Source organism: Oncorhynchus nerka, linkage group LG1 (assembly GCF_034236695.1).
Source record: "Oncorhynchus nerka isolate Pitt River linkage group LG1, Oner_Uvic_2.0, whole genome shotgun sequence".
In the NCBI taxonomy this organism is placed as follows: Eukaryota; Metazoa; Chordata; class Actinopteri; order Salmoniformes; family Salmonidae; genus Oncorhynchus; species Oncorhynchus nerka.
In genome coordinates this window covers 9,910,341-9,937,284 of record NC_088396.1, presented here as the reverse complement: position 1 = coordinate 9,937,284, position 26,944 = coordinate 9,910,341, and the positions used below count along the sequence as shown (strand labels likewise).

The 26,944-nt window shown below is 42.4% G+C and overlaps 1 protein-coding gene across 4 annotated transcripts; it reads right to left on the bottom strand.

The window, feature by feature from the left end:
• Positions 1 to 10: 10 nt before the first annotated feature.
• Positions 11 to 26,435, bottom strand: vil1 (villin 1). Of its 4 annotated transcripts, none has more exons than XM_029671706.2 (20): positions 26,382 to 26,435; positions 13,244 to 13,352; positions 13,024 to 13,098; positions 12,735 to 12,931; positions 11,851 to 11,959; positions 8,869 to 8,979; positions 7,403 to 7,611; positions 7,130 to 7,208; positions 6,263 to 6,361; positions 5,576 to 5,729; positions 5,032 to 5,132; positions 4,765 to 4,902; positions 4,420 to 4,578; positions 4,101 to 4,280; positions 3,343 to 3,488; positions 3,025 to 3,169; positions 1,854 to 2,042; positions 1,594 to 1,662; positions 1,133 to 1,285; positions 11 to 996 (listed from the first exon to the last, which is right to left on the bottom strand). In XM_029671706.2, the coding sequence occupies exons 2-20, from the start codon at positions 13,322 to 13,324 to the stop codon at positions 883 to 885; spliced, it is 2,508 nt and encodes an 835-aa protein (XP_029527566.1). In that variant the 5' UTR covers positions 13,325 to 13,352; positions 26,382 to 26,435; the 3' UTR covers positions 11 to 882. The 4 variants fall into 4 exon arrangements, with proteins under 4 accessions (XP_029527566.1, XP_029527390.1, XP_029527304.1 ...); XM_029671530.2 differs by lacking the exon at positions 26,382 to 26,435 and adding an exon at positions 23,848 to 23,914; XM_029671444.1 differs by lacking the exon at positions 26,382 to 26,435 and adding an exon at positions 21,426 to 21,527.
• Between the last annotated feature and the right edge of the window lie 509 nt (positions 26,436 to 26,944).

Sequence of the window (26,944 nt, the reverse complement as noted above, 5' to 3'; positions counted from 1 at the left end):
AAACACAAACTGGGGAATAGGGTCTTTATTGACTGTCATTGTAGCATTGCAAATGAAGGATCTTCATAGAGATGTATTCATCTGCTTATCCAACATAGCAAAAAACAAAATACCCCAATAGATATCTCCATTTGACAGTCATAATTTCATTGATACGTTACATCTCAACATGTGTATTATGAAACACAAAGTACCTACTAATAAACTAAGCCCTTGTGGTCCTCTGAAGATTGCAAATATATTTTTGCAGATATGTTTTCAATATTAAGGCTAATCGTGGACATAAAGTATAGAACCAACATCATATTCTACTTATTTTGAAATTCCTGACAGGCACATTACATATCCAGAAATAGTTCTGTGACACAACTAGCAATTCAGGGGGAAAGTGCTGCAAATGAAGCCTATGCTAAATCTCCAATAATAGAATGTGTAGAATCCTTTCTATCAATTACAAATGTCATCTTCATAACTCGATTGCCTAAATTTTAACAGTGACATTTCAGAAGCAAGAAAACAAATCATAGATTATTTGCAAGACTAAACCTAAAGGCGCTTTAATATGTTGTTTACAGTTATTTGAGAACGACCCACTCATTCACACACTCTCTTGGCTAAGAGTAGAAGTGCAAGGCTAGATGACAAAACACGAGGGGCCTCATTTTGAAAGCGAGAAAAAGTGTCAACCATGTCTGAAATACTCCATATACTTTTGTTTTAGTGGGGCTCATTTAAAAATAAAAAAAACAGTGCAGATTGAAGATGCAGAATTTCAAACGCTTGCATTCCAAACTCCTTTTGAAATAGAGTTTGAGAAGATTTGACAACAGTGCCGTTATTACACACTGTCAAAATGAGGCCCACGGTGTAGATATACTCCTTCTAGAATAGACCCTTCTCTTTCTTCAAATTCTGCTGCTTCCAGTTGGGCATGGAGTAGAAGTCTACCCTGGACACACCCAGGATCAGAGCAAAGTCATCATTGGAAAGATGCTCCTGGAAAAGATAAAGGTATGGTATAGTACATGTTACAATAGATGAGTGAGAACGATAAGCATGCATTTAGCTGGCAGCTACTCTGAAATACAGATTGAAGAGAGACCAATCATGGAGTTCCAACGGTGTAGTTTACCTCTTTCTTGGTGGGGTCAACCCCTTCGGGCAGGTCCTCTGTCTGGCAGTTCAACAGCTTGTCTGCAGGGAAGGTGGCCTGAACGGTAGGTTGCAACAGTGGTATTCCAGTGTTCTTGGAGTTATTCTGAGTGGAATTGGATGTGGTTCTCTCCTGTAGCCACAAACAGACAGAGACCATTCCTTTAACCGTTGCAGAAAATCATATCTGACTGGTTTCTGTGACAATGCCATCATTTTTCCTAAATGGCTAGGCAAGGTTAAAACACCAGGTCAACTGGTGGCTAGACCTTTCGGCAACTCTGTTGGTGGACATTGTTTTCCGTGAGTCAGATTAACACTAACACTTTAATACATTTCCAGTTGCATACTGTAGATGCACTGCATTTGTAAAGAATGCTTACATGAGAACAGTTTCATAAATCAGATTATGTTAGTGCGCTTGAGAGAGAGTACACTCACCACAGCGATCTGGATGATGTCAGTGGCATCTCCAAGCTCAGCCTTCAATTCTTGGTAGGACTTCCCTCCCTGTGGACATAATAATCAGCTTGTTTAAATCAATATTTTGTGCCCCGAGTAAACACATTTTGGTAACACTTGAAACCAACAGGTGTAATGCATTATGATGCAGTTATAATGCATTGTTAGACTTGTTATAAGCACATGACCCTGCTACAATGTGTATTATTATCTCATAATGACTCATTCTTGCTACATACACTCCACATGTGTGGGTCCCAGGCGTGGAACCAGCCAGTGAAGGTGGGAGGCTCAAAGCCCTGTTTGATCATCACGATGGGGGTGTCTACATCCCGACCCCCTGGGTGGGACTTCAGGTATTCTTGTGCCGTGGGGACCACATTGTCCTTCTCTATTTGATTGGCTCCCTTGCCGATCCACAGGAACACCTGAGTAAGAAGAGGTCAAGGGTTTGTAAGGAAGGATGTCCTCTCAGGACGGCTTGTGTTTTACAAGAACCAGACCTTTGGCCACCAAAGGACAGTACAGTAGTAGCCTGGAACCCAAACTGTAACCATGGGGAAACAGGGTAAATCAGTTTGGACTCCAGGCACAACCGATTGGCAAGTTGTACTGCAAATTGAGAAATCAGGTGACTAAACTGAAAAAAATAATAAGAAACTATACTATGAAACAAAGATAAATGATGTAAAGAGTGATAGTAAAAATGCTTTGGAGCACTTTAAATGAAATGTTGGGCAGAAAGGCAAACTCAGCTCCATCATTCATTGAATCAGATGGCTCATTCATCACAAAACCCACTGATATTGCCAACTACTTTAAAATGTTTTTTTTTCATTGGCAAGATTAGCAAACTTAGGCATGACATGCCAGCAACAAATGCTGATTCTACACATTCAAGTATAACTGAACACATTATGAAAGACAAGCAATTGCAATTTTGAATTCTATTAAGTGAGTGCAGAAGAGGTGATTACATATTTTTTTGTTGTCTATGAACAATGACAAGCCACCGGGATCTGACAACTTTGATAGAAAATTACTGAGGATGATAGCGGACAATATTGTCACTCTTTATGGAATAGCAGGTACTGTGAAGTGACACACACACAGGTACAGACACACGGCATACGCACACAAACGCTAGCACACTCACTCTACACACACGTTCATTGCAATATTGTTGTATGGTGGTATTATACATTTTCTATTGTAGATATGTAGTGGTGTAATGTTATGTGATGTACTGTTTTATCTTTTGTTTAATTTGTGATGTAAATGCCTTAATGAAAGAGTGGAAGAGTACCTTGGAAGAGTACCTTGGAAGAGTACCTTGGAAGAGTACCTTGGCAGCAGCTAATGGAGATCCCTAATAAATACAAATAAATGCTAAAAAAGACAGGCCCTCACCATGTCCCATATGTCCAGCAACATGATGTCATCTTCGTCCAGGTCGTCCTGGTTGAAGTTGGTGATCTCCGTGGCCAGGAAGCGGCCTGTCTGATTGGAGCACTCGAAGAGACGTGGGGTGATGTTTGTGTGCTCTTCCTGAAGCCTTGGCAGAGACCACAGACAGATCAGGAAGAAGGCATCAAAAAAGGGATGTCATTTTCAGTTGTTAACAATGTTTTTCTGAGTTCATTAATAAAATAAGTTAAAATCTGCTAACTGAATTCAGATGAACAGGGCCCTTAGGTAACTATAAAACCAAGGGATCAAGTGTAGTACCTCTTGCTGTCGGCATACTGGGACTTGCCCCCGAGATTGACCCAGAAGTGAGCCGGCTCCTGGCCCTCTGCAATGACCTGTTTTTCCCTCCTGGAGATGATGTCTGCCAGGGATTTGCCCATCTCTCGCTCATCGCCACTGCAGCCCTGCAAGGGATGAGAGTCATACCTGTCGCATAACTAGGTAAAGTACTGCCCTTGAACTCAGGGACATCGTGCCCCCTCTAAAATAATGGGTGTCTGAAGTATGTGCATATTTTCAAACACCTGAATCATCATTTTTCTTCAATCTAGAGCCATAATCGCCTAATTCTATGTAAAAATATGTATATACCTGTTTAATTTTTTATTAATCATGCACATTAATTATTTAGGATATTTTATGACTTAGGAGTTTAGTACAACTGCCACACTAGTATATAGTATCATAACCCAAGAACCTTTAGTACATTTAGTAATTTCTTGCTTATCTAAAAAAACAAAAAAAACATTCCTTGTACTTTTTGGCTGGTCCAATCATTGTGCCCCTCCACCCAAATACCGCTGACAGATCTTTTTATAGATAATTATGATAACATTTGGGCTGAAAAATAAAGTTTCGTAATTAGCATCAGAAGTTTTCAAAAACTGGGAAAATCTGAGCGGGCACGTGCCATTGGACATGACGCCACTGCTTTTACTCTCCTCATCAATGCTTAGCTGGAGACCTGTTACTCTGCTTAACCTGGATTACAAGGTTATGGCATTTTTGCTGCTTACCTTTCCGTACCACAGATAGCAGCAAGTGTCAGTGCTGAGCACAAAGACGTCGTTGGAGTTGAGGGACGAAGAGCGTGCCGGCACTTCAATGGCGCGGGTGTTGAACTCGTTGGTGCCGTGGATGTGGAAGAGACGAACTGCCGGCTGGACATGTTTGGAGTTGACTCTGGAGCTCCCCTCCTGCAAACCATGATTACAATCGAATGATTACATACAATCGTTATGAGATTCCAATGAGAATCTTTTAAGACTATAGATTTGAAACATTCCAAGAATTTCCTTGAAAAGTAATTGACAAAGGAACACATGGAGGGCTTACCTCATAGACCACCATCTTGCCCTTGAATATGGCCATGAGGTGGAGTGGTTCTTTCCCCATGGGCACTCGGACCTGAACTGGCTCCCCGTTGTACTGCCGGTCGATGTTCACGGCTTGGAAAGCAGAGGCAGCTAGCTCTCCCGTGGTCGCATGACGACCCTATATTGCACACGTCAAACACATCCTAGTTATCTATCTGCATAGGTTGCAGAAAGCAAGCCAGACTAAGTCATGAAATTAAGCTCTTCTCGTATCAACATTTTCTGGTATTAACTAAAAGCTTGATTGCCAAGCAGAAAAAGTGCTATGTCATACAGGGAAAGGTGGCTAGCAGGGTGTTCTGACCTGCCACATGTATAGCATGTAGTGACTCCTGTTGCTGACTTCATATTTGTAGAGGATGAGATAGCAGTCGCCTCCATAGAAGTGGCCCAACCACTTCCTGTCCACAGGCACCAGCTCACTGTCCTCTAACCTCCACACCTGGTTGGAGGAAAATAGGACATATTGGTGTCCATTGGATGTATAGTTTAAAGGGGAGGATTATGAATCATTATTGTGTCAAAGCTAGTTATAACAGGATGTGACAGAAGAATTTTGTTACCAACCAACCTCTGCTTCGCCTGTTCCGTCGTCCACCATTTTCTGCTGGGCAGCCAGGTCAGGCCTTGCATGCATGGAAGTTGCATCAAACTTGATCTGCTCAACCTTGGCTGCATTGTCAAGAAAACACTTTTTTTTTTTACCAGTGAATACTGAGTGCTTAGTTTCATTAGTCGAGTTGAGAAATACAGTTGAAGTCAGAAGTTTACATACACTTAGGTTAGTTAGAGTCATTAAAACTCATTTTTCAACCACTCCACAAATTTCTTGTTAACAAACTATAGTTTTGGCAAGTCGGTTAGGACATCTACTTTGTGCATGATTACAAGTCATTTTTTCCAACAATTGTTTACAGACAGATTATTTCACTTATAATTCACTGGATCACAATTTCGGTGGGTCAGAAGTTTACATACACTAAGTTAACTGTGCCTTTAAACAGCTTGGAAAATTCCAGAAAATGATGTCATGGCTTTAGAAGATTCTGATAGGCTAATTGACATCATTTGAGTTTTACTGTGCATTGAGTGTATATCCAGTGTGACTTGCTCACCAATTTTCCCTGTGCTGCTTGTGGTGCCCATCCCCACAGTCTGACCCTTCACGGTCCACCTCTGGAAAAGCTGCTTGAATACGGCAGACTCAGCACCATCATTCACCGTCTCGATGTAGGTGGAGATAGGGTAGCCCTTTGCCTTCTTGTATGCCTAGAATTCCAAGATTTTAGATTTTAAAATACAGAGGTGGGATCTTAATTTGATCACTATTTTGTTGATGAAAATGTATCAACCCCTAAAATCACTGCATTCATTACAATCCACATAATAGTTCACATTTCTTGTTGCTGCAGGATTATTTTCCAAACTGTCTCAAATTAAAATTGTACATCGGTAGGGATCACATGGAATGTAATTCCTGTGCTTTGTTTATTTTTTCTTTTGCTAGGAACATACCAAAGTATTCATACATTAGAATGTTATAGATATATGGGTGTCAGAGAGAGTGGGTAATCATTGAGTGGAGCTTAGATCCAGGACCAGAATAAGTGTCTCAGGTGTTCAGCTGGTTTTCAGGGTTAACTTGTTTGGGTATTTGTTATATGGGATGTACAAACCGAGGGTGTCTGATATTTTAGGACCCCCTATAACAGTCAGTCTGAATTCCCCTAAAAAGCCTATAGGGGACAGCAAAGGGGTATCAAAACCATTGTGAAACTAATATGTGTCGAGGCGCGGCTCACTTCTGCTTTATCCAAAGACTCAGACCGCTCTGTCTTGGAAGCCTTTTTTCCTTTCCAGATAAAGATTTGCGTACCACCTTGATCCAACAGAAAGCAGTCCTGTGAAATTAGTAGATATAGATTAGATGTCTCATGTATGAAATTACATTTATTTATACCTCTACTGCCCAGTAAAGAGGTTTACTGTTTTCCTGAGTGCCAGTACTGCATTATTAACTTCTGTACATAGGGACAATTATTATGTGGCATACCGAGAATGTCTGTAACAATCCCAACAGATTCATTTTCACTGCGCTAAAAATGAGAACCAATTACTATAAGAACCAGTTACTGTAATCCTCAATTTTCATGTGAGCTTCATTTCTCATGGTTTTAAACCACATCAGTGTTGGCTACTGAAATACTTAGACGCAGACAGACAGTGGATTTATTTTCTGTGTACCCCTTGTAATCTAGATGTATTAGTATTAGAAGTTTGGCTAATTTTGACTGTTGAGACCACATGCAGGCCCTCAAGGGGAAGCATGTCTGTCTCTGTCTGGTGTCACAGGGCCGAAATAGTCTCTCTTTCAGTTCTCATTAAAACATCACAGAACTAGTGTAAAACTTACACATACTTATCTCTCTCAGCTTACACATTTCGCAGAAGGATCTTTATCATTATCCTTATCATCTTCTCATTCTTGTATGAACCTGATCATTTTATTAGGCTTAAGCTCAGTCAATATAATTGAATAGCACACGCCCAAATACTGTACTTTGAATTCTGGATACAATTTTGCTTGAGTAGACAAGTGGCAACAAAGTGCACTTTAAACCCCTTCTCCTTTAACATGCCCCCTCCCCTTTCCCTGATTGGGGAATCACCTCGTGATTCAACAGGTCCTGAGTCAGAGGCTTCACTGCCACTTCCTGCACCACAAGGTTCCCCTCAGCATCTGAGATACTGCACAGAACAAACAGAATGTTACACATCATTTAAAAAAAAAAAATCTGTAAGAAAAATGGCTAGCTCTCAGTAGCTAGTTCACATCTGCTACGGTACATGTCAATGACAGGTCATAAGAGCTTATCATGTCTATGACAGGTCATAAGGAGGTTATAGATATCCCTGAGGTCAGGTCAGTGGTCATCACTCACTGAAAGAGCTTCACGCTGGACTTCAGCTTTTGGTCGACGACGTCGTCAGGTGCGATGCAGTCCCTGATGTCCCGTCTTGTCTCTCCTAGGTGCTGTTTCATCAGCTTCATGGCCTCCTCTGAAGACTTCTCGTCGTCCCCTTCCACCACGCTCACCTGTGCCCGTCCCCCTCTCTCCCTGTCACGGATGTCTTTGGCTAGAGTCATCCCCTGCAGAGAAAAACAAACGTGACAATATCCACCAATCATACCACCACCACTAGGGCGCTCTAGAATGCTAGTTTTTAGCTGATGCTTTTATCCAAAGCACCTTGAGTGCAGGGGCAGTACTTTACAATCAAACCCACCACGCTCTACCTTATTGAGCCATTGGAACCACACTCCTTCCTTAGTTGTAACCGATGTGAAATGGTTAGCTAGTTAGCGGTAGTGCGCGCTAATAGCATTTAAATCGGTGACGTCACTTGCTCTGAGACCTTGAAGTAGTGGTTTCCCTTGCTCTGCAAGGGCCGTGGCTTTTGTGGAGCGATGGGTAACGATGCTACGTGGGTGACTGTTGTCTGTGTGCAGAGGGTCCCTGGTTCGAGCCCAGGTAGGGGAGAGGAGAGGGACGGAAGCTATACTGTTACATTGGTGCCGTGACCCGGATCACTGGTTGCTGCGGAAAAGGGGGTTGAGTGTAACCAATGTGAAATGGCTAGCTGGTTAGCGGTGGTGCGAGCTAATAGCGTTTCAATCGGTAACGTCACTTACTCTGAGACCTTGAAGTAGTGGTTCCACTTGCTCTGCAAGGGCCGCGGCTTTTGTGGAGCGATGGGTAACGATGCTTCGTGGGTGACTGTTGTCTGTGTGCAGAGGGTCCCTAGTTCGAGCCCGGGTAGGGGCGAGGAGAGGGACGGAAGCTATACTGTTACACTTTCCATGCTGGAAGGGTTAGGTTTAGAGGCAGAGGTCTTCCTACATTGTTTGAATACTTTAAAAAATGCACCCGTCCTCACTTCTCTTCCTTATGGTTATCACTGACCTGACATGCTTGGAGGTGTGAAAGCAATGTGGTTGAACCCCTGCTTTCACTTATCTCTCATTCATGATGCACCAAAGTAAAAACAAAGTACCACCGCTCCACAGTTTGGGGTGGCAGGTAGCCTAGTGGTTAGAGTGTTGGGCCTGTAACCAAAAGGTTGCTAGATTGAATTCCCGAGCTAAAAAGGTAAAAATCTGTTGTTCTGCCCCTGAACAAGGCAGTTAACCCACGGTTCCTAGGCCGTTATTGTAAATAAGAATTGTTTCTTAACTGACTTGCCTGGTTAAATAAAAAAATCTTGAAGCACAGACAGGAACTAAACTCTGATGAGATCTGTCCATTTTGCTCGCAGCGTTTAGACAACGAAAATGTCACCCGTAAAGTTCTGTTAAAGTAGTATTGCTTTAATATCTCTATGGCTGTGGTCAAAAATGTCTCCTTACCTTGAGTTTTTCCATGCGGTTGCTCTTGGGTCCGTTCCACTGGATGATGAGGTTGCCCAGGTCCAGCAGGAACACATCCCCCTTGTTGAAGCTGCTCCAGCTCATGTCCACCTGTTCTCAAGGATGGATTGATGATGATGGAAAGGGGGATGATGGGGATGGAAAGAGGGATGGATGGTGATGGAAAGGGGGATTGATGGGGATGGATGGTGATGGAAAGGGGGATGATGGGGATGGAAAGAGGGATGGATGGTGATGGAAAGGGGGATGATGGGGATGGATGGTGATGGAAAGGGGATTGATGATGATGGAAAGGGGGATGATGGGGATGGAAAGAGGGATGGATGGTGATGGAAAGGGGGATGATGGGGATGGATGGTGATGGAAAGGGGGATTGATGATGATGGAAAGGGGGATGATGGGGATGGAAAGAGGGATGGATGGTGATGGAAAGGGGGATGATGGGGATGGATGGTGATGGAAAGGGGGATTGATGTTGATGGAAAGGGGGATTGATAGGGATGGAAAGGGGGATTGATAGGGATGGAAAGGGGGATGATGATGATGGAAAGGGGGATTGATGGGGATGGAAAAAACACAGATGAATTCCATAATAATGTTGATTAAAAAAAAATCGGATAAAAAATGAATATAAATGCTATAAGTAGGGAAATTGTTGGCTCACTGGGAATTGTATCACGGAGGCACTCCGCACTGCTAAAGCTAACTCTCTCTCCTCTGCTCTCATCCTTCTAGACCTATCGGCTGCCTTCGATACTGTGAACCATCAGATCCTCCTCTCCACCCTCTCCGAGTTGGGCATCTCCGGCGCGGCCCATGCTTGGATTGCGTCCTACCTGACAGGTCGCTCCTACCAGGTGGTGTGGCGAGAATCTGTCTCCTCACCACGCGCTCTCACCACTGGTGTCCCCCAGGGCTCTGTTCTAGGCCCTCTCCTATTCTCGCTATACACCAAGTCACTTGGCTCTGTCATAACCTCACATGGTCTCTCCTATCATTGCTATGCAGACGACACACAATTAATCTTCTCCTTTCCCCCCTCTGATGACCAGGTGGCGAATCGCATCTCTGCATGTCTGGCAGACATATCAGTGTGGATGACGGATCACCACCTCAAGCTGAACCTCGGCAAGACGGAGCTGCTCTTCCTCCCGGGGAAGGACTGCCCGTTCCATGATCTCGCCATCACGGTTGACAACTCCATTGTGTCCTCCTCCCAGAGCGCTAAGAACCTTGGCGTGATCCTGGACAACACCCTGTCGTTCTCAACTAACATCAAGGCGGTGGCCCGTTCCTGTAGGTTCATGCTCTACAACATCCGCAGAGTACGACCCTGCCTCACACAGGAAGCGGCGCAGGTCCTAATCCAGGCACTTGTCATCTCCCGTCTGGATTACTGCAACTCGCTGTTGGCTGGGCTCCCTGCCTGTGCCATTAAACCCCTACAACTCATCCAGAACGCCGCAGCCCGTCTGGTGTTCAACCTTCCCAAGTTCTCTCCGTCACCCCGCTCCTCCGCTCTCTCCACTGGCTTCCAGTTGAAGCTCGCATCCGCTACAAGACCATGGTGCTTGCCTACGGAGCTGTGAGGGGAACGGCACCTCAGTACCTCCAGGCTCTGATCAGGCCCTACACCCAAACAAGGGCACTGCGTTCATCCACCTCTGGCCTGCTCGCCTCCCTACCACTGAGGAAGTACAGTTCCCGCTCAGCCCAGTCAAAACTGTTCGCTGCTCTGGCCCCCAATGGTGGAACAAACTCCCTCACGACGCCAGGACAGCGGAGTCAATCACCACCTTCCGGAGACACCTGAAACCCCACCTCTTTAAGGAATACCTAGGATAGGATAAAGTAATCCTTCTCACCCCCCTTCAGTGACAACTGTATGGAGTTTGGAGTTTGTGACAGTGACTTTGTGAGATTATTACAGTATTACAGACATTATGTCCTGGGATTTCCTATGATATTTTATGTAGAAACCTTATCTTCTAAAGACTCTTGTGTCGCACGTAAGCATCGTAGAATATCCGTGGGAGTCTCAGCTTTTTATAGATAGATTTTAATAGTTTGTAGCTCCAATCATTTGGACACAGATGTTTCTGTAAAAAGACCTGGCACCGGGACCCTTTGGAATACTCCCTTGTCTCACAAACACCACTCTAGCACAGCCCCCGTTAATCACACAGAATGGTTGGTATCTGTGGATGCAGATGAACTAGACTAATCCAATGGTACAACCCAGAAGTCTGTAGCTACATTTTTTTGGAAAAAGGGGTTAGAAGTCTAAAACGCACCGGCATTATGGGGTACTCGTTGGGTTAACAATATCTTCCTTATTCTACTCAGCTTTCACAATTAGTAGTATGTCTGAGTTGAACATTGAAGGTAGACTCAGCGATATGACATAGATGCAGAAAATAAACAGCATAATGGGTCAATTTCCGAAAACAACTAATAGGCTCAACTTCTCTGCTGTTTTTGTCCTGCTGTACACAGCATGAAGCGAATCGTGCGCATGCACAGATACTGCTTGTGACCATGTGAGCGCTAAGTGTTGCATCTCGCTCATCTCAATATCTCAGATGCTGCTTGTCGTAATGTCATTTGGCTGAGTCAACCTTTAACCATGGAAATTTTGTAATGGATAAGGCACGTCAGTGTAATTTCTTGATAGGCTTTCTTGTGATTATGTCAGTGAGGAGCTACACGGTAGCCAGTGGCGCAGCAAATGTGACTAATAATTGATGCACTTGAATTTAAATTCAATCCGCTGTACATGAAGTGTTTTGCATTTGTTCCGAGGCAGAAAAGGAAGTGACATGCACCGGTTGAGCTGTTTCTAGTCAAGTCAAATTGAAGAAGAAAATATAGTAACTGAAGTAGACATCCTAGTCAGGGGCAGAGCAGAGGCTGTGAAGGCAGTATATTCCACAAGGGTCACGTTGGCTTGAGCTTTCTCACCTCTCCAGCCACCACATGCTTTTTTCCCTTGACATGGAGCAGGCGACGGATGTTGTAGGTGTTGGTCTCCACCTGCTTCATCCCAGATGCCACACCGCCCTTCTTGTAGCTGCAGAAAAACATGCACAAGAAATGTTGTCAGATGACAGCCATGAATGATGGTCTGAAACCATTTCTGTTGTTATTTGGCAATTACCAGGATTGTATTCATTAGCGCAAATTTCAGCAAAAGGTTTTGAAACAAAAATGTGTTTTTCTTATTGGACATCTTCAGGTAGATCCCTTCCTGTTTCAGCCTGTTTGTCTCTACTCGTTTCCTAGTGAATACACCTCTGATGCTTCTGAAAACCATTACATGTTAGGTACGTCACCACAAGGGGAAATGGCCTTTTGCTGTAGAGAGGGGGAGGTGATATAATTTCACTATGATTTACAGCACAAAACCGATGATGGCTACAGAAATACCAGTACCTACCTTTTTTCTCAGGATTCTGGTTCCTCCTATTGTCACCTCTTGTATATCAACTAGGTGTTTCTCTTGCCACTGTCTTTCATGGCGCCATAATCATTCCAAATATCTTGGTTTGAGGCTTTTTGGTATTGTGCTCATTGACAGTGCCACTACACTGTGTGTGGGTGTTGGGTATATTTCTTTTTATGGGTGTTTGGGTGTGTTACTTTGAGGTTAAGCCAACATGGTGGCTTATTTGAGTGATGAGTTGGAGGAACTCAAGTTGCTTGTCTCTAGTGTAAATAGTGACGTTGCATTGGATACATGTGAGCTGCTGCTAATTTGTCTGTGTTCAATGGGAATCATTGTATCAGAGTTGTTCCTTTTCTTTCCATGCAGTAGGCAGGTGTAGGGTGTGGACTACGTAGCTCACATGATGCCCTGTTTGAAGTATCCGCGGAAGGTGTCGCTCTCATAGCCCTGCGCCTCGCGGTGCTGCACAGCCACACCCCCCAGGTGCTCGTCCATCATGGTGGTGTAGATGGCCGCCGCCCCCTGCTCGTCGTTGGAGGTGTCCTTTCCGAGCCAAAAGTGGATGTCGTAGGTGAATGAGCTGTTCATCTTATTGGTCTACGAGATCAGACAGAGAGAGACATGATGTTACTGGGATGTCACTGTATGTATTATTTTGGGTGCATCATACCGGTGCATTGATTACTTACGTATAGAATGATATAGCTGTCTCCTTCATAGAAATTTCCATATGCTTTAGAAGGGAAGGGCACCATCTCCAAGGCCTGACCAATTGGAAAATTGGAACCAGTTCAATTGCATTTCATTTCATTGTGTGAAAAAGTTTGATAATGAACCTAAATTGTTATTTACATGTTCGGCATATTCATTATGTAGTGATGACAAAGGAAATATGTGCTGTTCTCTCACCTCTATCCTCCATATCTGCAGCCCTGGCGTGGTTTTATTGAGGACTTTTGCAACTTGGGTTTTGACCTCGATCTGTGGCATGGTGCCAGATTCAGCTTGGAGAAGATACCTAGAGGGAAGGGGGGGGTGAGTGAGTGAGTTAGTGGTCATTCACTATTTATTAATGAAGCTAACCTATTCATATTCTGTTGTTTACATGTTCAATAGTATTTCAGACAATGATTCAAAGGGCTTGGAATACCGAAAAACATCATCAAAACAGACACAAACTCTATAATCTGTACTGTTGCCTAGTGTTATCTTGCTCTGCTACCTCACATGACTGGCTAAGGGGAGGAGCTGATCCATAAGTCAATGAGTTGATCATTGGCAGAGTCAATGATGTGACAGGGGTGAAAGTAGATTCAATGTATTCCTTGTATTGGATGTCCTTTGTGTGCACACGCTTGTGTGTGGGCCTAATCAGAATTCCACCTGTTTTGAGCCCCACATTTTTTGAAAAATAAATAAATAAATGTATTTTTTTCTTTTGGGGGGGTGGCTTGTCTGTTTTTCAGTCATTATTTTGGCATTAATACATATCTTATATTAGTTTGAAAACAATGTATAAAAAAGTATATATATAATTCAGTTAATAAAGCTGCATACACACATGGTCTCTTTTTTGTTTTCTTGAGTAAGGCAGCTCCAAAATGCAGGTGTTTCAGCCTAGCTCAGTGCTTTCTGTGGTGGGGCGAGCCAGCAGAAAATATGAGCATTGCGCCTTGAATGGTTCAGTTTTCTGTCACTCATGGGGACAGTACGTCATCCCCAAGTTTAAGTCCTTAGTAAAGGTAGACATCCAGAATTTCAGCCCTATGGGTCCTGCCATAGAGTTATATTACAAGTGCCCTTTCAAGAAGGCTCAAGGTCATTGGCCACAGATAAAATGATGTCAAATCACATTATATGCACAGTAGCTTTGATTGGACTGATCATGTTAATATCTTACTTTCAAAGTCTTAGCTAGCAAGCTAGCAGTCATCATCAAGAATCAAGTCGACAATCTACAGGCAACTCCTTTTTAATCCTTGTCATATAAAGATTAATAATGAAGAGAAATTATAGATAAAACGTATCGGTGCTCATCGGTCATTGAACATAAACATTACACAACAAGCTGGAAATCGCAATTTCAACAATGAGTCGTTTGGAAGGAATCAGTGGCTAACCTCAAGCATTGCAAAGCAATCACTAATGTTAGCCTGCTATTCAGTGGAGTGGCTGTGTGTTTTTTTCTCAGTGTTCCCACGATAAATCCAGAGTATGCCGGACTAATGACAAAGTTTCATGACAAAATTTGCCCACAAAGAACTGCCGCGAGTCCAAAAATGTCTTGAATGCTGCTGCATAAACAATGTAATATGCCAGGGAGACATGTATACTGTAGCTAAGAAAGTAATACTAAGTGTATGTTATGTAATACGCTGTTAGTAGCTCATGTGCCTCAACCTAATAATTTGGTCTACTTTCACCAACGCGGTTTTGCAAACACATAGTTTGTGGCCGTGTGCTTGTTTGCCAACTTTTTTTTGTACAGCTTTGACAGTGCCACTGATAGTAGTGGTGGCACTTGGCTTGCACGTGAAAATTCAGCAAACGCAACATTCTATAATAGAATTGTGTTATTTGACGTCTATTTTCACCTCTTAATTTCACCTACTGTTCTAACTTGGTGGTGCACATGTACTGTAGCCTATAACCTGTTTTAGAGAAATGTAATCATTTAATGTTGTAAGAGCTTTCATTGTCTGTTTATATGCCCCCTTTATTTATCCTACGGTTCTGACTTGTTGTACAGGGAGTACACTGTAAGAACTGCCCATGTTCTGAATTCTGTCGCTGTACATTTCAAAAGTGCTGAACAAACAGTTATATTGACGACGTTCGCTCATTAATGTCTTAATCGGAATTACGGATGGCCTCTTATCCGCTTGTCGTCCCCTTATGCCATATTTTGTACATCGCATTCATCAGTAGAAACCACATTTGTTCAAGCAAGTCAGCCATATCAGCTTAGATTCTTTTAAAGGCAATAAATGAGGCTGAATTAACTGTTTCGCTGCCAGACAAGGCTCCGTTGAAAGCCAGGTGTAGCAGTGGTAAGGTGTTGGGACTGCTGTTGGGTCAGCTTTATGTAGGCCCTAACAGTTTGTGGGCACCATTTGTCACTGTTATAGTGCAATTAATGTATTGTTTAGTGTTGGGTTATCATAGAATTCCATACAGAATCCCCATTGATTCAATAGGATCTCTGTGGGCCAAGCCGTAAAGATGTCTCATTTAACTATTAAAATATATGACCTTTTACTGTGGCATAAACACAACCAGTCTTGATGTTGTCATCTGATTGTCAAACAATCACTTCAAAGAGCTCCTTTACTAGGCCAACCGCACATGTTCATCCACTCGCAACATATTTCCAGACTCCAAACAGTGGTGAATGGAAAAAGACATCTGTTACACAAAACACCAAAAAGTGTAACGGCATTTGGCAATTGTCATTAGGCCAGAATTTATACAGTACGTCTACTGCTGTCTGCCACTCATCTCTCCCTGCCTTGGCAAAGTGTGAGTGTTCTCGTAGAACCACATCACATTTTGGAGCATAAGTTATACTACACATTTTCAATCCCATTTGCTCATTTTTCATGCGGCAATGATACATAATAGTGTAATAGCCTACAGTTTTCTTGGCATTTTGCTTTAATTATTTTGTTTTAATCATGCTTTACCGGTATGCCATACCCCCACTATTTATTTTGCCGGCATGCCGTACCAGACCGTACTGCCTTACTGGATGTGACCTCAGTAGAGTATTTCCTATCTCAGGTCATAGAATGGTAACGGGAGTATACTGCTCAAGAGTGTCTAAGTCTGTGCTCATTGTACTACACAAAAGGAACAACATATTTTGAAGCCACCATTGCAGGGGGAGCGTAAACAGCTGCCACGAAGCAGGAAGTGAATGTCTCAGTACCTCCCAATTGTTACCACAGTCTTAAACACAGCAGTCTCCAATTTTCTGAGTGTCAAAACACATGGTGCCTTACTACAGTGTCTACAGTTATACTGCTATATTGGTATATATTGACAGATAGCTGAATGTCAACTTTTGCATCATGGTCTCATGCCTTATTTGTATCGAGGACCTGACAGAATTATGAATAGATATGTGTCTAACTTGTGCTTAATTTCGTGGTCCATTCCATTGTACAGCATGCTGTAAATACAGGGATTGACACATTTATGGCTTGTCATTTAGTTGGTACATTTTGCTGCTGAGGCGAAGCCAAGTTTTTATGATAATGCTAATATAATTTCTCGATCAATCTAAGGGAGAGATAGAGAACTGTAGTCTTGTCAAGGCGTTAAACCTTTAGGACTGGTTTCTCGGACACAGAGTAGGCTAATCTTATTCAAATGTCCACTGTGAAAAGGCTTTAATTGAATATCAAGTAGCGATAGTCCCCAACAACATATAGGAGCAAAACATCCACTAAACAGAACTATTTCTCCCGATTAATAGAATCTTCATTTAGAGAATGAGAGGGCCGGCTGGAACAGCATACTGTGTGGCTGGCTAGTTGGCTGGCTGCTGATAGACCATGGAAGCCCAGTTCAGTTTATGAGCAGTGGACCATAAAGTAATATTGTGCTGTGTTTGCACTCTGTCTGTTTCTTGTAACCACAGACTCGTCTCCATATGGCTTTTAAACCAAACAGCAGCCATCGCTGAAACAGACTAGCAGGCCTATTACATTGTGCCCTTTGTAGCCTGAGTGTTTTGTCAACCAATCAAATGACCCACCCCAACACCCTGGGGAGATTCAATAATAAATATAAGGCTCATAATTACAAAGACCGATGATAGGCTATTCACAGCTTCATCAACTCGTTACTGTGTAGTTGCTCCATGCTGGTTTCAAATCAAATCAAACGTTATTTGTCACATGTCTACCCAGTGTAGATCTTACAGGGAATTGCTTACTTATAAGCCCTTAACCAACAGTGCATTTCAAGAAGAGTTATGACATTTTTTACCAAATAAACTAAAGCAAAAAATAATAAAAAGTAACACGATAAAAAAACAATAATGAGGCTATATACAGGGAGTAACGGTACCGAGTCAATGTGCGGGGCTACAGGTTAGTCGAGGTAATTTGTACATGTAGGTTTGTGTGTGTATATTGTTTAAAAGTGTATCACTGCTAAACCTATAGCTTATCTTTCCTTTCTGTGCCATGCAGTGTATGTATGTCCTCAAAAACACTCTCTCTGATTTGCACATCCCAGCCAAATTCATGATATTGAAAACTATTTGATTTTCGTTTCTGTAAGTTGTCAAATGGAATAAAACCAAGTGAGTGATTGTTCACAAAATGTTCATTTCAAATTGACGATAAGTAAGACTGTTGCGCTCATAATGAGCCTTTCTACTTGTAGAGTAACCACAGTATAAATGCGTGTTTGCTTATCATAAAACAATAACTTTGAGTCAACTTATCAGCACCATTTTTCCTCCCATAGCTGCTGTTCAGAGGTCTGTTGAGTAATACAATAATGATTCATCACAACGACACTTATCTTACCTGTGTCATGATTGGATAATAGGGCGGAAAATATTTTTAGTATCTCAGATTGTACGGGCAATTCTCACATAGGATCATCAATGGGAGGAAGGATGTTTAACATGGTGTTTAAATATGTATCACATGCAATTTCTTTGGAAATCATGATGAAATGGGCCTTTTCTAGACCTATACATGCCTCCTGTAAAACCCTATGATCTGTGAACTGTACATGATACAGAAAACATTTCGGTGTAATTATCCTCCTTATAGTGTTCTCTCAAATATGGAGTATGTCTAGATTCTGTATAACAAATTTCACATTCATTTATTCAACCTTAACAATATGAATATTAATATGCTACTCTTTTTGATTTTGCTTATTTTTAGACATATTGTTACTAACAATATACACATGATCAGACACATTTTCAGACAAATAAATGTTTCTTCTATAATCAATATGAATATGTTTGCAAATGTCACTACTTTAGCTGATAGCTATATATCTGATACGTGTTGAGGCCATTTTCCCTAGCTAACCTCCCAAGGTTCCACAATGACCAAGACATCATTTCTCCTTAAATGTCCACCTCAACACAGAGCTCATTCCACATAAACACCCATTTGCTCATTCCACATAAACACCCATTTGCTCATTCCACATAAACACCCATTTGCTCATTCCACATAAACACCCATTTGCTCATTCCACATAAACACCCATTTGCTCATTCCACATAAACACCCATTTGCTCATTCCACATAAACACCAATTTGCTCATTCCACATAAACACCCATTTGCTCATTCCACATAAACACCCATTTGCTCATTCCACATAAACTCCCATTTGCTCATTCCACATAAACACCCATTTGCTCATTCCACATGAACTCCCATTTGCTACATCACATATTTGCGAAAACACACAGAAACGGTTTCAACGGTACGTTGTACAAAGGACTCACCGGATGTGAAGGGACCAGGAGTGGAGTGGAGAGGAGAGGGTGAGATGTGTCACTACCTGCCCATCTCACCAACCCATTTATAGCACCTGAACTTTGTCTCTCTCTCTCTCTCTAACATCTCTCTCTAACGCACACACACACACACACATGCACGCACACACACGCACACTTTTGATTGTCGATTACTTTAGTGACCATATATGGCAAACAGAGGTGATATGCATACAGGTGTGTGTGCCTTCTCTTATCTAGTTACGAGCGACCTTGTTCCTAGACCCCACAGTGTGTACCATGTAAAAAGACCCATGAGCACTAACATGTGAAGTTTATAGGAGCATATCAACTTTGGTGTAAAATGAAGGCTAAGAGTCTATCATTTTGAGTAATTAAGGTATATACATTTTTCAACTATTTTCCATCCTGAAAATAAGGAATAAGCAAATGCTTAGATTTCTGGTCAAATATGGGAAAGGGGTCTTACAATACATCTAACATAAAAAGTCTTAAAAGGGATTAGAAATACACTATATGACCAAAAGTATGTGGACAAAGTATGTTTGTCAAACATCTCATTCCAAAATCATTCCAAAATCATGGGCATTAATATGGAGTTGGTCCATCCCTTTGCTGCAATAACAGCCTCCACTCTTCTGGGAAGGCTTTCCACTAGATGTTGCAGTATTGTTGTGGAGACTTGCTTCCATTCAGCCACAAGAGCATTAGTGAGGTCGGGTGCTGATGTTGGGCGATTAGGCCTGGCTCGCAGTCGGCGTTACAATTCATTCCAAAGGGGTATGATGGGGTTGAGGTCAGGGCTCTGCACAGGCCAGTCAAGTTCTTCCACACCGATCTTGACAAACCATTTCTGTATGGACCTCGCTTTGTGCATGGGGCCATTGTCATGCTGAAACAGGAAATATCCTTCCCCAAACTGCCACAAAGTTGGAATCGTTTAGAATGTCATTGTATGTATGTATGTTTGTCATTGTATGCTGTAGCGTTAAGATTTCCCTTCACTGGAACTACGGGCCCAGACCATTATTCCTCATCCACCAAACTTTACAGTTGGCACAATGCATTGGGGCTGTTAGCATTCTCCTGGCATCCTCCAAACGCAGATTAATCCTTCAGACTGCCAGATGGTGAAGCGTGATTCATCACTCCAGAGAACGCGTTTCCACTGCTCTAGAGTCCAATGGTGGCAAGCTTCACACCACTCCAGCTGACGCTTGGCATTGCGCATGGTGATTTTAGGCTTGTGTGCGGCTGAAAACACATTTCATGAAGCTCTTGCTGAACCATTCTTGTGCTGACATTGCTTCCAGGGGCAGTTTGGAACTCGGTAGTGAGTGTTTCAGCACTCAGCGGTCCCATTCTGTGAGCTTGTGTGGCCTACCACTTCGCAGCTGAGCCGTTGTCGCTCCTAGACGTTTCCACTTCACAATAACAACACTTACAGTTGACTGGGGCAGCTCTAGCAGGGTATAAATTTGACGAACTGACTTGTTGGAAAGGTGGCATCCTATGACGGTGGAATGTTGAAAGTCAATGAGCTCTTCAGTAAGGCCATTCTACTGCCGATGTTCGTCTATGGAGATTTCATGGTCTGTTGTGCTCGATTTTAAACACTAGTCAGCAACGGGTGTGGCTGAAATAGCCAAATCTACTAATTTCAATGGGTGTCCACATACATTTGTATATATAGTGTACATCAAAACACAATAATGTTGTAATAAGACCCTTGCCAACTAATATCAACATTTGCCTTCTGTAAGTATAGGAAATATTGCCTAGCGTCAAGCCAATGTTTAGAGATGGGGGTGCCAAGACATTTTCTTTATCCCCGTGCTACTGGCAACTATTTTTGTCCGCTCATACAGGTGTAATAAAGGCCCATATACATCATTTTTGTTGTTGTTGATTTTTGTAAAATTGTGTTTTGTAATTTCTTTATTCTGATTTATCAGGGGGAGCTGCAGCTCCCTCAGCACCACTACTTCCCACCGCTATGAATTCTCACATAGGAACTTCATTGGGAGGAAGCATCACACATTTTGTATTGAAAATCATGACGACATTTTTTAGACCTATACATGCCTCCCCTGTAAAACCCTATTAATCTGTCAACCATACAGACAACATCTTGATGTCATTATACTCTTTATAGTGTTCTCTCAAATATGGAGTATGTCTAGATTCTGTAATGCAAATTTCAGATTCATTAAATTAAGGAGTATAAATGACATTTAAAATATTAATATCTCAAAACTACCCTGTTTGATTTGGCTTATTTTAGACATATTGTTGTAACAATATACTGTTCAAACAAATCCCATTTCCATTCAAATAAATGATTCTCCTATAACCAATATCAATACATTTGCAGGCAGACATTTCTACTACTTTAGCTAATATCTACATCTGATAGGTCCATTTTCCCTGGCTAACCTCCCATGGTTCCACAATGACCAAGACATCATTCGTCCTTAATTGTCCACATCAATAGAGCTCATACCGCATAAATGCCCCTTTTCTACATGACGTCTTTGCGAAAACACACAGAAACCGACTGTTAGCTTGTTACTTTGTACAACGGACTCACCTGATGTGGAGGGAACAGGAGTGGAGAGGAGAGGGCGAGATGTGTCAGGATCTAGCAGGCAGCAGCAGACTACCTGTACATCTCACCATGCGATTTACAGCACCTGAACTTTGCGCTCTCTCTCCCTCTCTCCCTCCCTCCATATATGGAAAGAGAGAGGTGATATGCATACAGGTGTGTGCCTTCTCTTATCTAGTGACGAGCGACCTTGTTCCTAGACCCCACAATGTTTATGGGCATTCACATGTAAAAAGCTCATAGGAGCACAACAAATAGAGCACAAAAACTTTACCAAAAAGCCACATATCTTTAAGATATTTTCCATTTCTCTCCCTCATTTTACTGATAACAATTTGGTTTGTAATTTATTAACGGATTAAAACATTTAATTCTGTTACCAAACCGGTAACAGAATGACAGAAAAATGAGGAACAGAATAGCAGCATGAATTAGCTACAATGAAAATTCATAGTAGTCACAAACCACAGTTGGGTCTAGTGCTACTGTCCTCCTTTCCACTGGCCACTGTTCCACTGTTCAGCTCATAACTGTTATGTTCAGCTCATAACTGTTTTCTTTCGCTTCCTGTCATCTGGTGGTCAAAGAAAGTGTGAAAACATTCTGGACAACCCCTCCTTTTGTCTCTCTGCCTCTCTTCTCTCTCTCTCTCTCCAGTTAATGTCACCTCTCCCGGCTCTTACTGACACCTACCCATGAGCCCCCTCTTTTTCCTTGTACTGTAACCAGCCCTCTCACCCACTGAGCACCGACCGACACCGGACGTCAATGGATGTTGAAAAGTGGTTGACATTTTGTCAAGTAGAGTAGAAGTCAGTAACAATACAGAACAGTACAGAACAGAACACTAGAGTAAAGTTTAGTGCAGTACAGTCAGGTAAGAACACTGACCCCTCTCATCGAAGCCACGAAGTTCAAGGCCGACCCGTGGTACTGCAGGTATTCTTTGCAGACAACAGGATTCCCCATTATAGTGACTTGGAAAATGTCGATCTTTGTGTAAAAAATATATGTATATTTAGGAGACAATCAAGGAACCAATAATTGCTTCTATTACAGCAGATGTATGTCCTCGAACTGATTATTTTAAAATCGCACACAGAAGAAGTTAGGATAGTTTAGTTGCTAATGGCAGCCTGCAGTACTCTGGTCGGCCTTCAACTTGAGATATTCAATGAGAAGGGGCAGCACTGAGCTACCCTGCAACGTCACTTCTTGAAGTAGCTCAAACTGTGCATGTTATGTACCCATGAAACACCACCTTAACTGACATCCTTGGCTTCAAATGCTCCATTGAATCTTCACATAGGAATGAAGGATGTTACGTGATCGATGGCTTTGTCCATTCATAAACAGTCATTGAGTACCTTAGAGCACACTAGAGTAGAGTACAGTATAATTTACTGTATTGTACTGTACTATACTGTACTGGACTCCACTCTACTGTGCTGGGATGTCCAAACTTGTGAAACATAGTCTATGATTGGTAGAGATTTGGTCTGGACTAAACCAAATGTGGTCTTGTTTGGGGGCAGAGCTCATTAGAATAATAGCCAGTGTGTAGAATCATACCCAAACATGCAAAGGAGGATATTAAAGTTTTCTACCTTTGTGTACCTACTCAGGATACATAACCATGAAGAGAATTATGCATTTCTGTATAGTACAATTCGGGGACCCATGATGTCAGTCTGTACCGGATGTTAAACCACTTTTATTACTGTACTTCAATTAGAATTTAAACATACCTTTTACTCAAGGTGTCATATCATAGCTGACACCCCGTTCTTAATTCAAAGTAGATATAACAGAGTTTTTAAAAAACGTGGTCACAAAACCTGAGGGAGATTTTACCTACATTCTGTTACCAAGATTTACTCCTGCACAGTTCTTCGAGTAAATGTGTTTTTGTAAAATTTTCAGTGGAAATTGTTAAAAGTGGGAAATAGAGTTGGTTTGTTTAACTTTGCAATCAATGTTTTTTGTTTGGTGTACTTTTAAAGTGAAAAACTGGAGTCTCATTGTCATTCTGTTTCTGTGGAATTGTCCTTAGTCTATAGATGTCTTATTGTGTTTGGCCTCCTCATGTTCACTTGTTGTCACGCCCTGACCTTAGAGATCCCTTTTATGTCTCTATTTTTGTCTGGTCATGGTGTGAGTTGGGGTGGGCATTCTATGTTTTCTATTTCTTTGTAGTTGGCCGAGTATGGTTCTCAATCAGGGACAGCTGTCTATCGTTGTCTCTGATTGGGAACCATACTTAGGTACCCTTTTCCCCACCTGTGTTTGTGGGAGGTTGACTTTGTTTAGAGCGAGCTTTGCGGTTGAGCTTCATGGTTTGTTTTTGTAGTGTTTATAGTTTTGTTTGGCGTCATTTGGATTAATAAAGAAAATGTACGCTTACCACGCTGCACCTTGGTCTGCTCCTTCCAACAGCTGTGACACTTGCGGTACTTCTTTTCCCTCCTGCCCTTGTGTGTTTGGAGAATATACATTTAGCCTAACACTTAATTTCATGGTACAGACAATTACCAGGTATTTACAGTGCACTCGGAAAGTATTAAGACCCCTTGACTTTTTTCACATTTTGTTATGTTACATCCTTATTCTAAAATGGATTAGATTGTTTTCCCCCATCAATCTACACACAATACCCCATAATGACAAAGCAAAAACAGGGTTGTAGAAATGTTAGCAAATGTATTGAAAATAAAAAACTTAAATATCACATCTACATAAGTATTCAGATCCTTTACTCAGTACTTTGTTGAAGCACCTTTGGCAGCAATTAAAGCCTTGAGTCTTCTTGGGTATGACGCTACATCCTTGGCACACATGTATTTGGGGAATTTCTCCCATTATTCTCTGCAGATCTGTCAGGTTGGATGGGGAGAGTCCCTGCACAGCTATTTTCAGGTCTCTCCAGAGATGTTCGATCGGGTTCAAGTCCGGGCTCTAGCTGGGCCACTCAAGGACATTCAGAGACTTGTCCCGAAGCCCCTCCTGCCTTGTCTTGGCTCTGTAACAGGTTTTCATAAAGGATCCCTCTGTACTTTGTCCGTTCATCTTTCCCTCGTTCCTGACTAGTCTCCCTGCCTCTGAAAACATCCTCACAGCATGATGCTGCCACCACCATGCTTCACCGTAGGGATGGTGCCAGGTTTCCTCCAGACATGACTCTTTGCATTCAGGCCAAAGAGTTCAATCTCAGTTTCATCAGACCAGAGAATCTTGAATCTTGCCTTTCCAAATCATGTCCAATCAATTTAATTTACCACAGGGGGACTTCAATCAAGTTGTCAAAACATCTCAAGGATGATCAATTGAAACAGGGTGCACCTGAGCTCTATTTCAAGTCTCATAGCAAAGGGTCTGAGTAATGTAAATAAGGTATTTCTGTTTTTAAAATAATCTAAAAACCTGTTTCGCTTTGTCATTATGGGGTATTGTGTGTAGATTGATGAGGATTTTTATTTATTTAAATGCATTTTCTGAATACTTTCCAAATGCACTGTATATGGAAATTATTGTTAATTTCACTGTAAGGTCTTGTGTTGAATTCTTTGAAGAAAGTACTAGATGTGCATATTTTTAGAACACAATTGCATGGTGAATACCACAGAGAGCTAGATGTATTGTGTTTGAGTTGGCTTTGGTCATCAATTACTTTCAAACTGAACCTGATAAGTTAAGTTTCTATTCAGTAACAATGAAGTTGCATGGTAGTTTTGTTTTTTTGTCAGTTGTGGTTGTTTCTATGTAGTAGGGGTCTCTCTGTGGATTTAGACAGTAAAGGGAAGCAAAATACATATGATCCTGTATGTGCCATTTTTCCTCTTTTGGTAACTTGTATTATGGTTGTCTATAGGTTGTAGTATGTGTTCTCTTTCCTCTGTTGGTTTTATGTAGGTTGTAGTTGTGCCACATTGTACTGGTTTAACCTCAGCCAGAGCTCTCTGGATAATAGTCTAGAGATTAAAAGCTCCCTGATTTTCAGATTAAGTGAATTCTACCAACACTCAAGCCAAACTCTTGGAATGCACAAGTGATTAACTCTCGCAGTTCCTCGTAGCTTTGAAATGACCTGTAATTGCACGCACACACACACAGTTTGAACTACAGCTGAACCAGATATCGAATGCAGGCCATTACTGAAGCCTTCTCTTTATCATGGAGGCCCCTTCCCTGAGCCACCCACTCTCTTCTCTAATGTCCTGCCTCCTCGTTCACTGGCCTCTTTGTCTATCCACTGTCCAGAGGATCGGACAACTATGGCCTCACTTGGTGATATTTGGACCACCATGTCAAATGACGAATGGGTGGGCTCTGCAGAGACCTTCAGAGTGCTTCACCAAGCTAAACGGACCATTCAAATTTGGCGAATGCTAAGTGGGAGATGTGTTGGTACAGTAGGGAGCTGTTTGTTCCACTAATGGCTCAGACTTTTGTTCCCTTGAAGTCATGCAGCAACTCAACATAAAGAGCCCCCGAGAAACCTTGCTGGTTAGAGAGGAGAGACGTCATTGGAAAATTCAGAGCAAGGCAGGTTACCAAAAGACCTCTATGGACAAACAGTAAAGACACAACACATAAACAATGCAAGCAGGGCCATACGTACTATGCGTATCCCCTCAGCTTTATAATGACCTGTAATTGCATACACGTCACACACACCCACACAGTAGGCTCATACAGATACACAACATAGAAACAATGCAAGCAGGGCCACACAAACAGTGCACACATGCACACAGGCTTCCAGAAACCGACACACTTATGCATTCACGCAAACACGGGTTTTACACCAGCTCTCGCTCAGCTGGCTCACTAAACAACCCTCTCACGAAATCAAAGCCTGTTCACACCTGCACCATGCACCACAACCCCCTACAAACACAAGAAAACAACGAACATTCACCCATCAAAAAAAAAAACTACCTCAGTCAGGTGAAGGGCGTGCGTCTCCTTGACAGAGTCAGTGCATCAGGGTTTCTCACACTCTCTCTCACTCTTCCACCTGCTGCTTGTGCCGGTGAACTTCAGCCCCTTCTGTACAGCCACTCCCTCCAGCTCCTCCAACTCATTAACCAGCCCCTTGGTGCTGCGGTGGTGGTGGTGCCTGGAAGTGCTTGGAAGGAGATAAAGAGAGCCTGCACCTCAGAGCTGCTTCCCTCATTGACTGGCTGCCACTGATTGCTCCCCTCCTGGGCTGCATGGGCTGGTGGACTCTCAACTCCCCTTCCCAAGGCTTATGTAAGCCTGAGGTGTTGGGCGAATGGTTAGTTCAGCTCCATGGCTCTCCCTTTGTGAAAGTGCTCTGGACTGTTGCAGGCCCTCAAAGGAGGGGCTAGGACCCAACCTCAACACTCGTGAGTAGGAGACCCAGCTCCCCCACCTATCTCCCTAGCCCCCCCCACACACAATAGGAAGATGAGAGATTTGTTTATAATATAAATTTGAATATTAACAATATAGAGAAAAGAAGGGAGAGAAGCACTGCT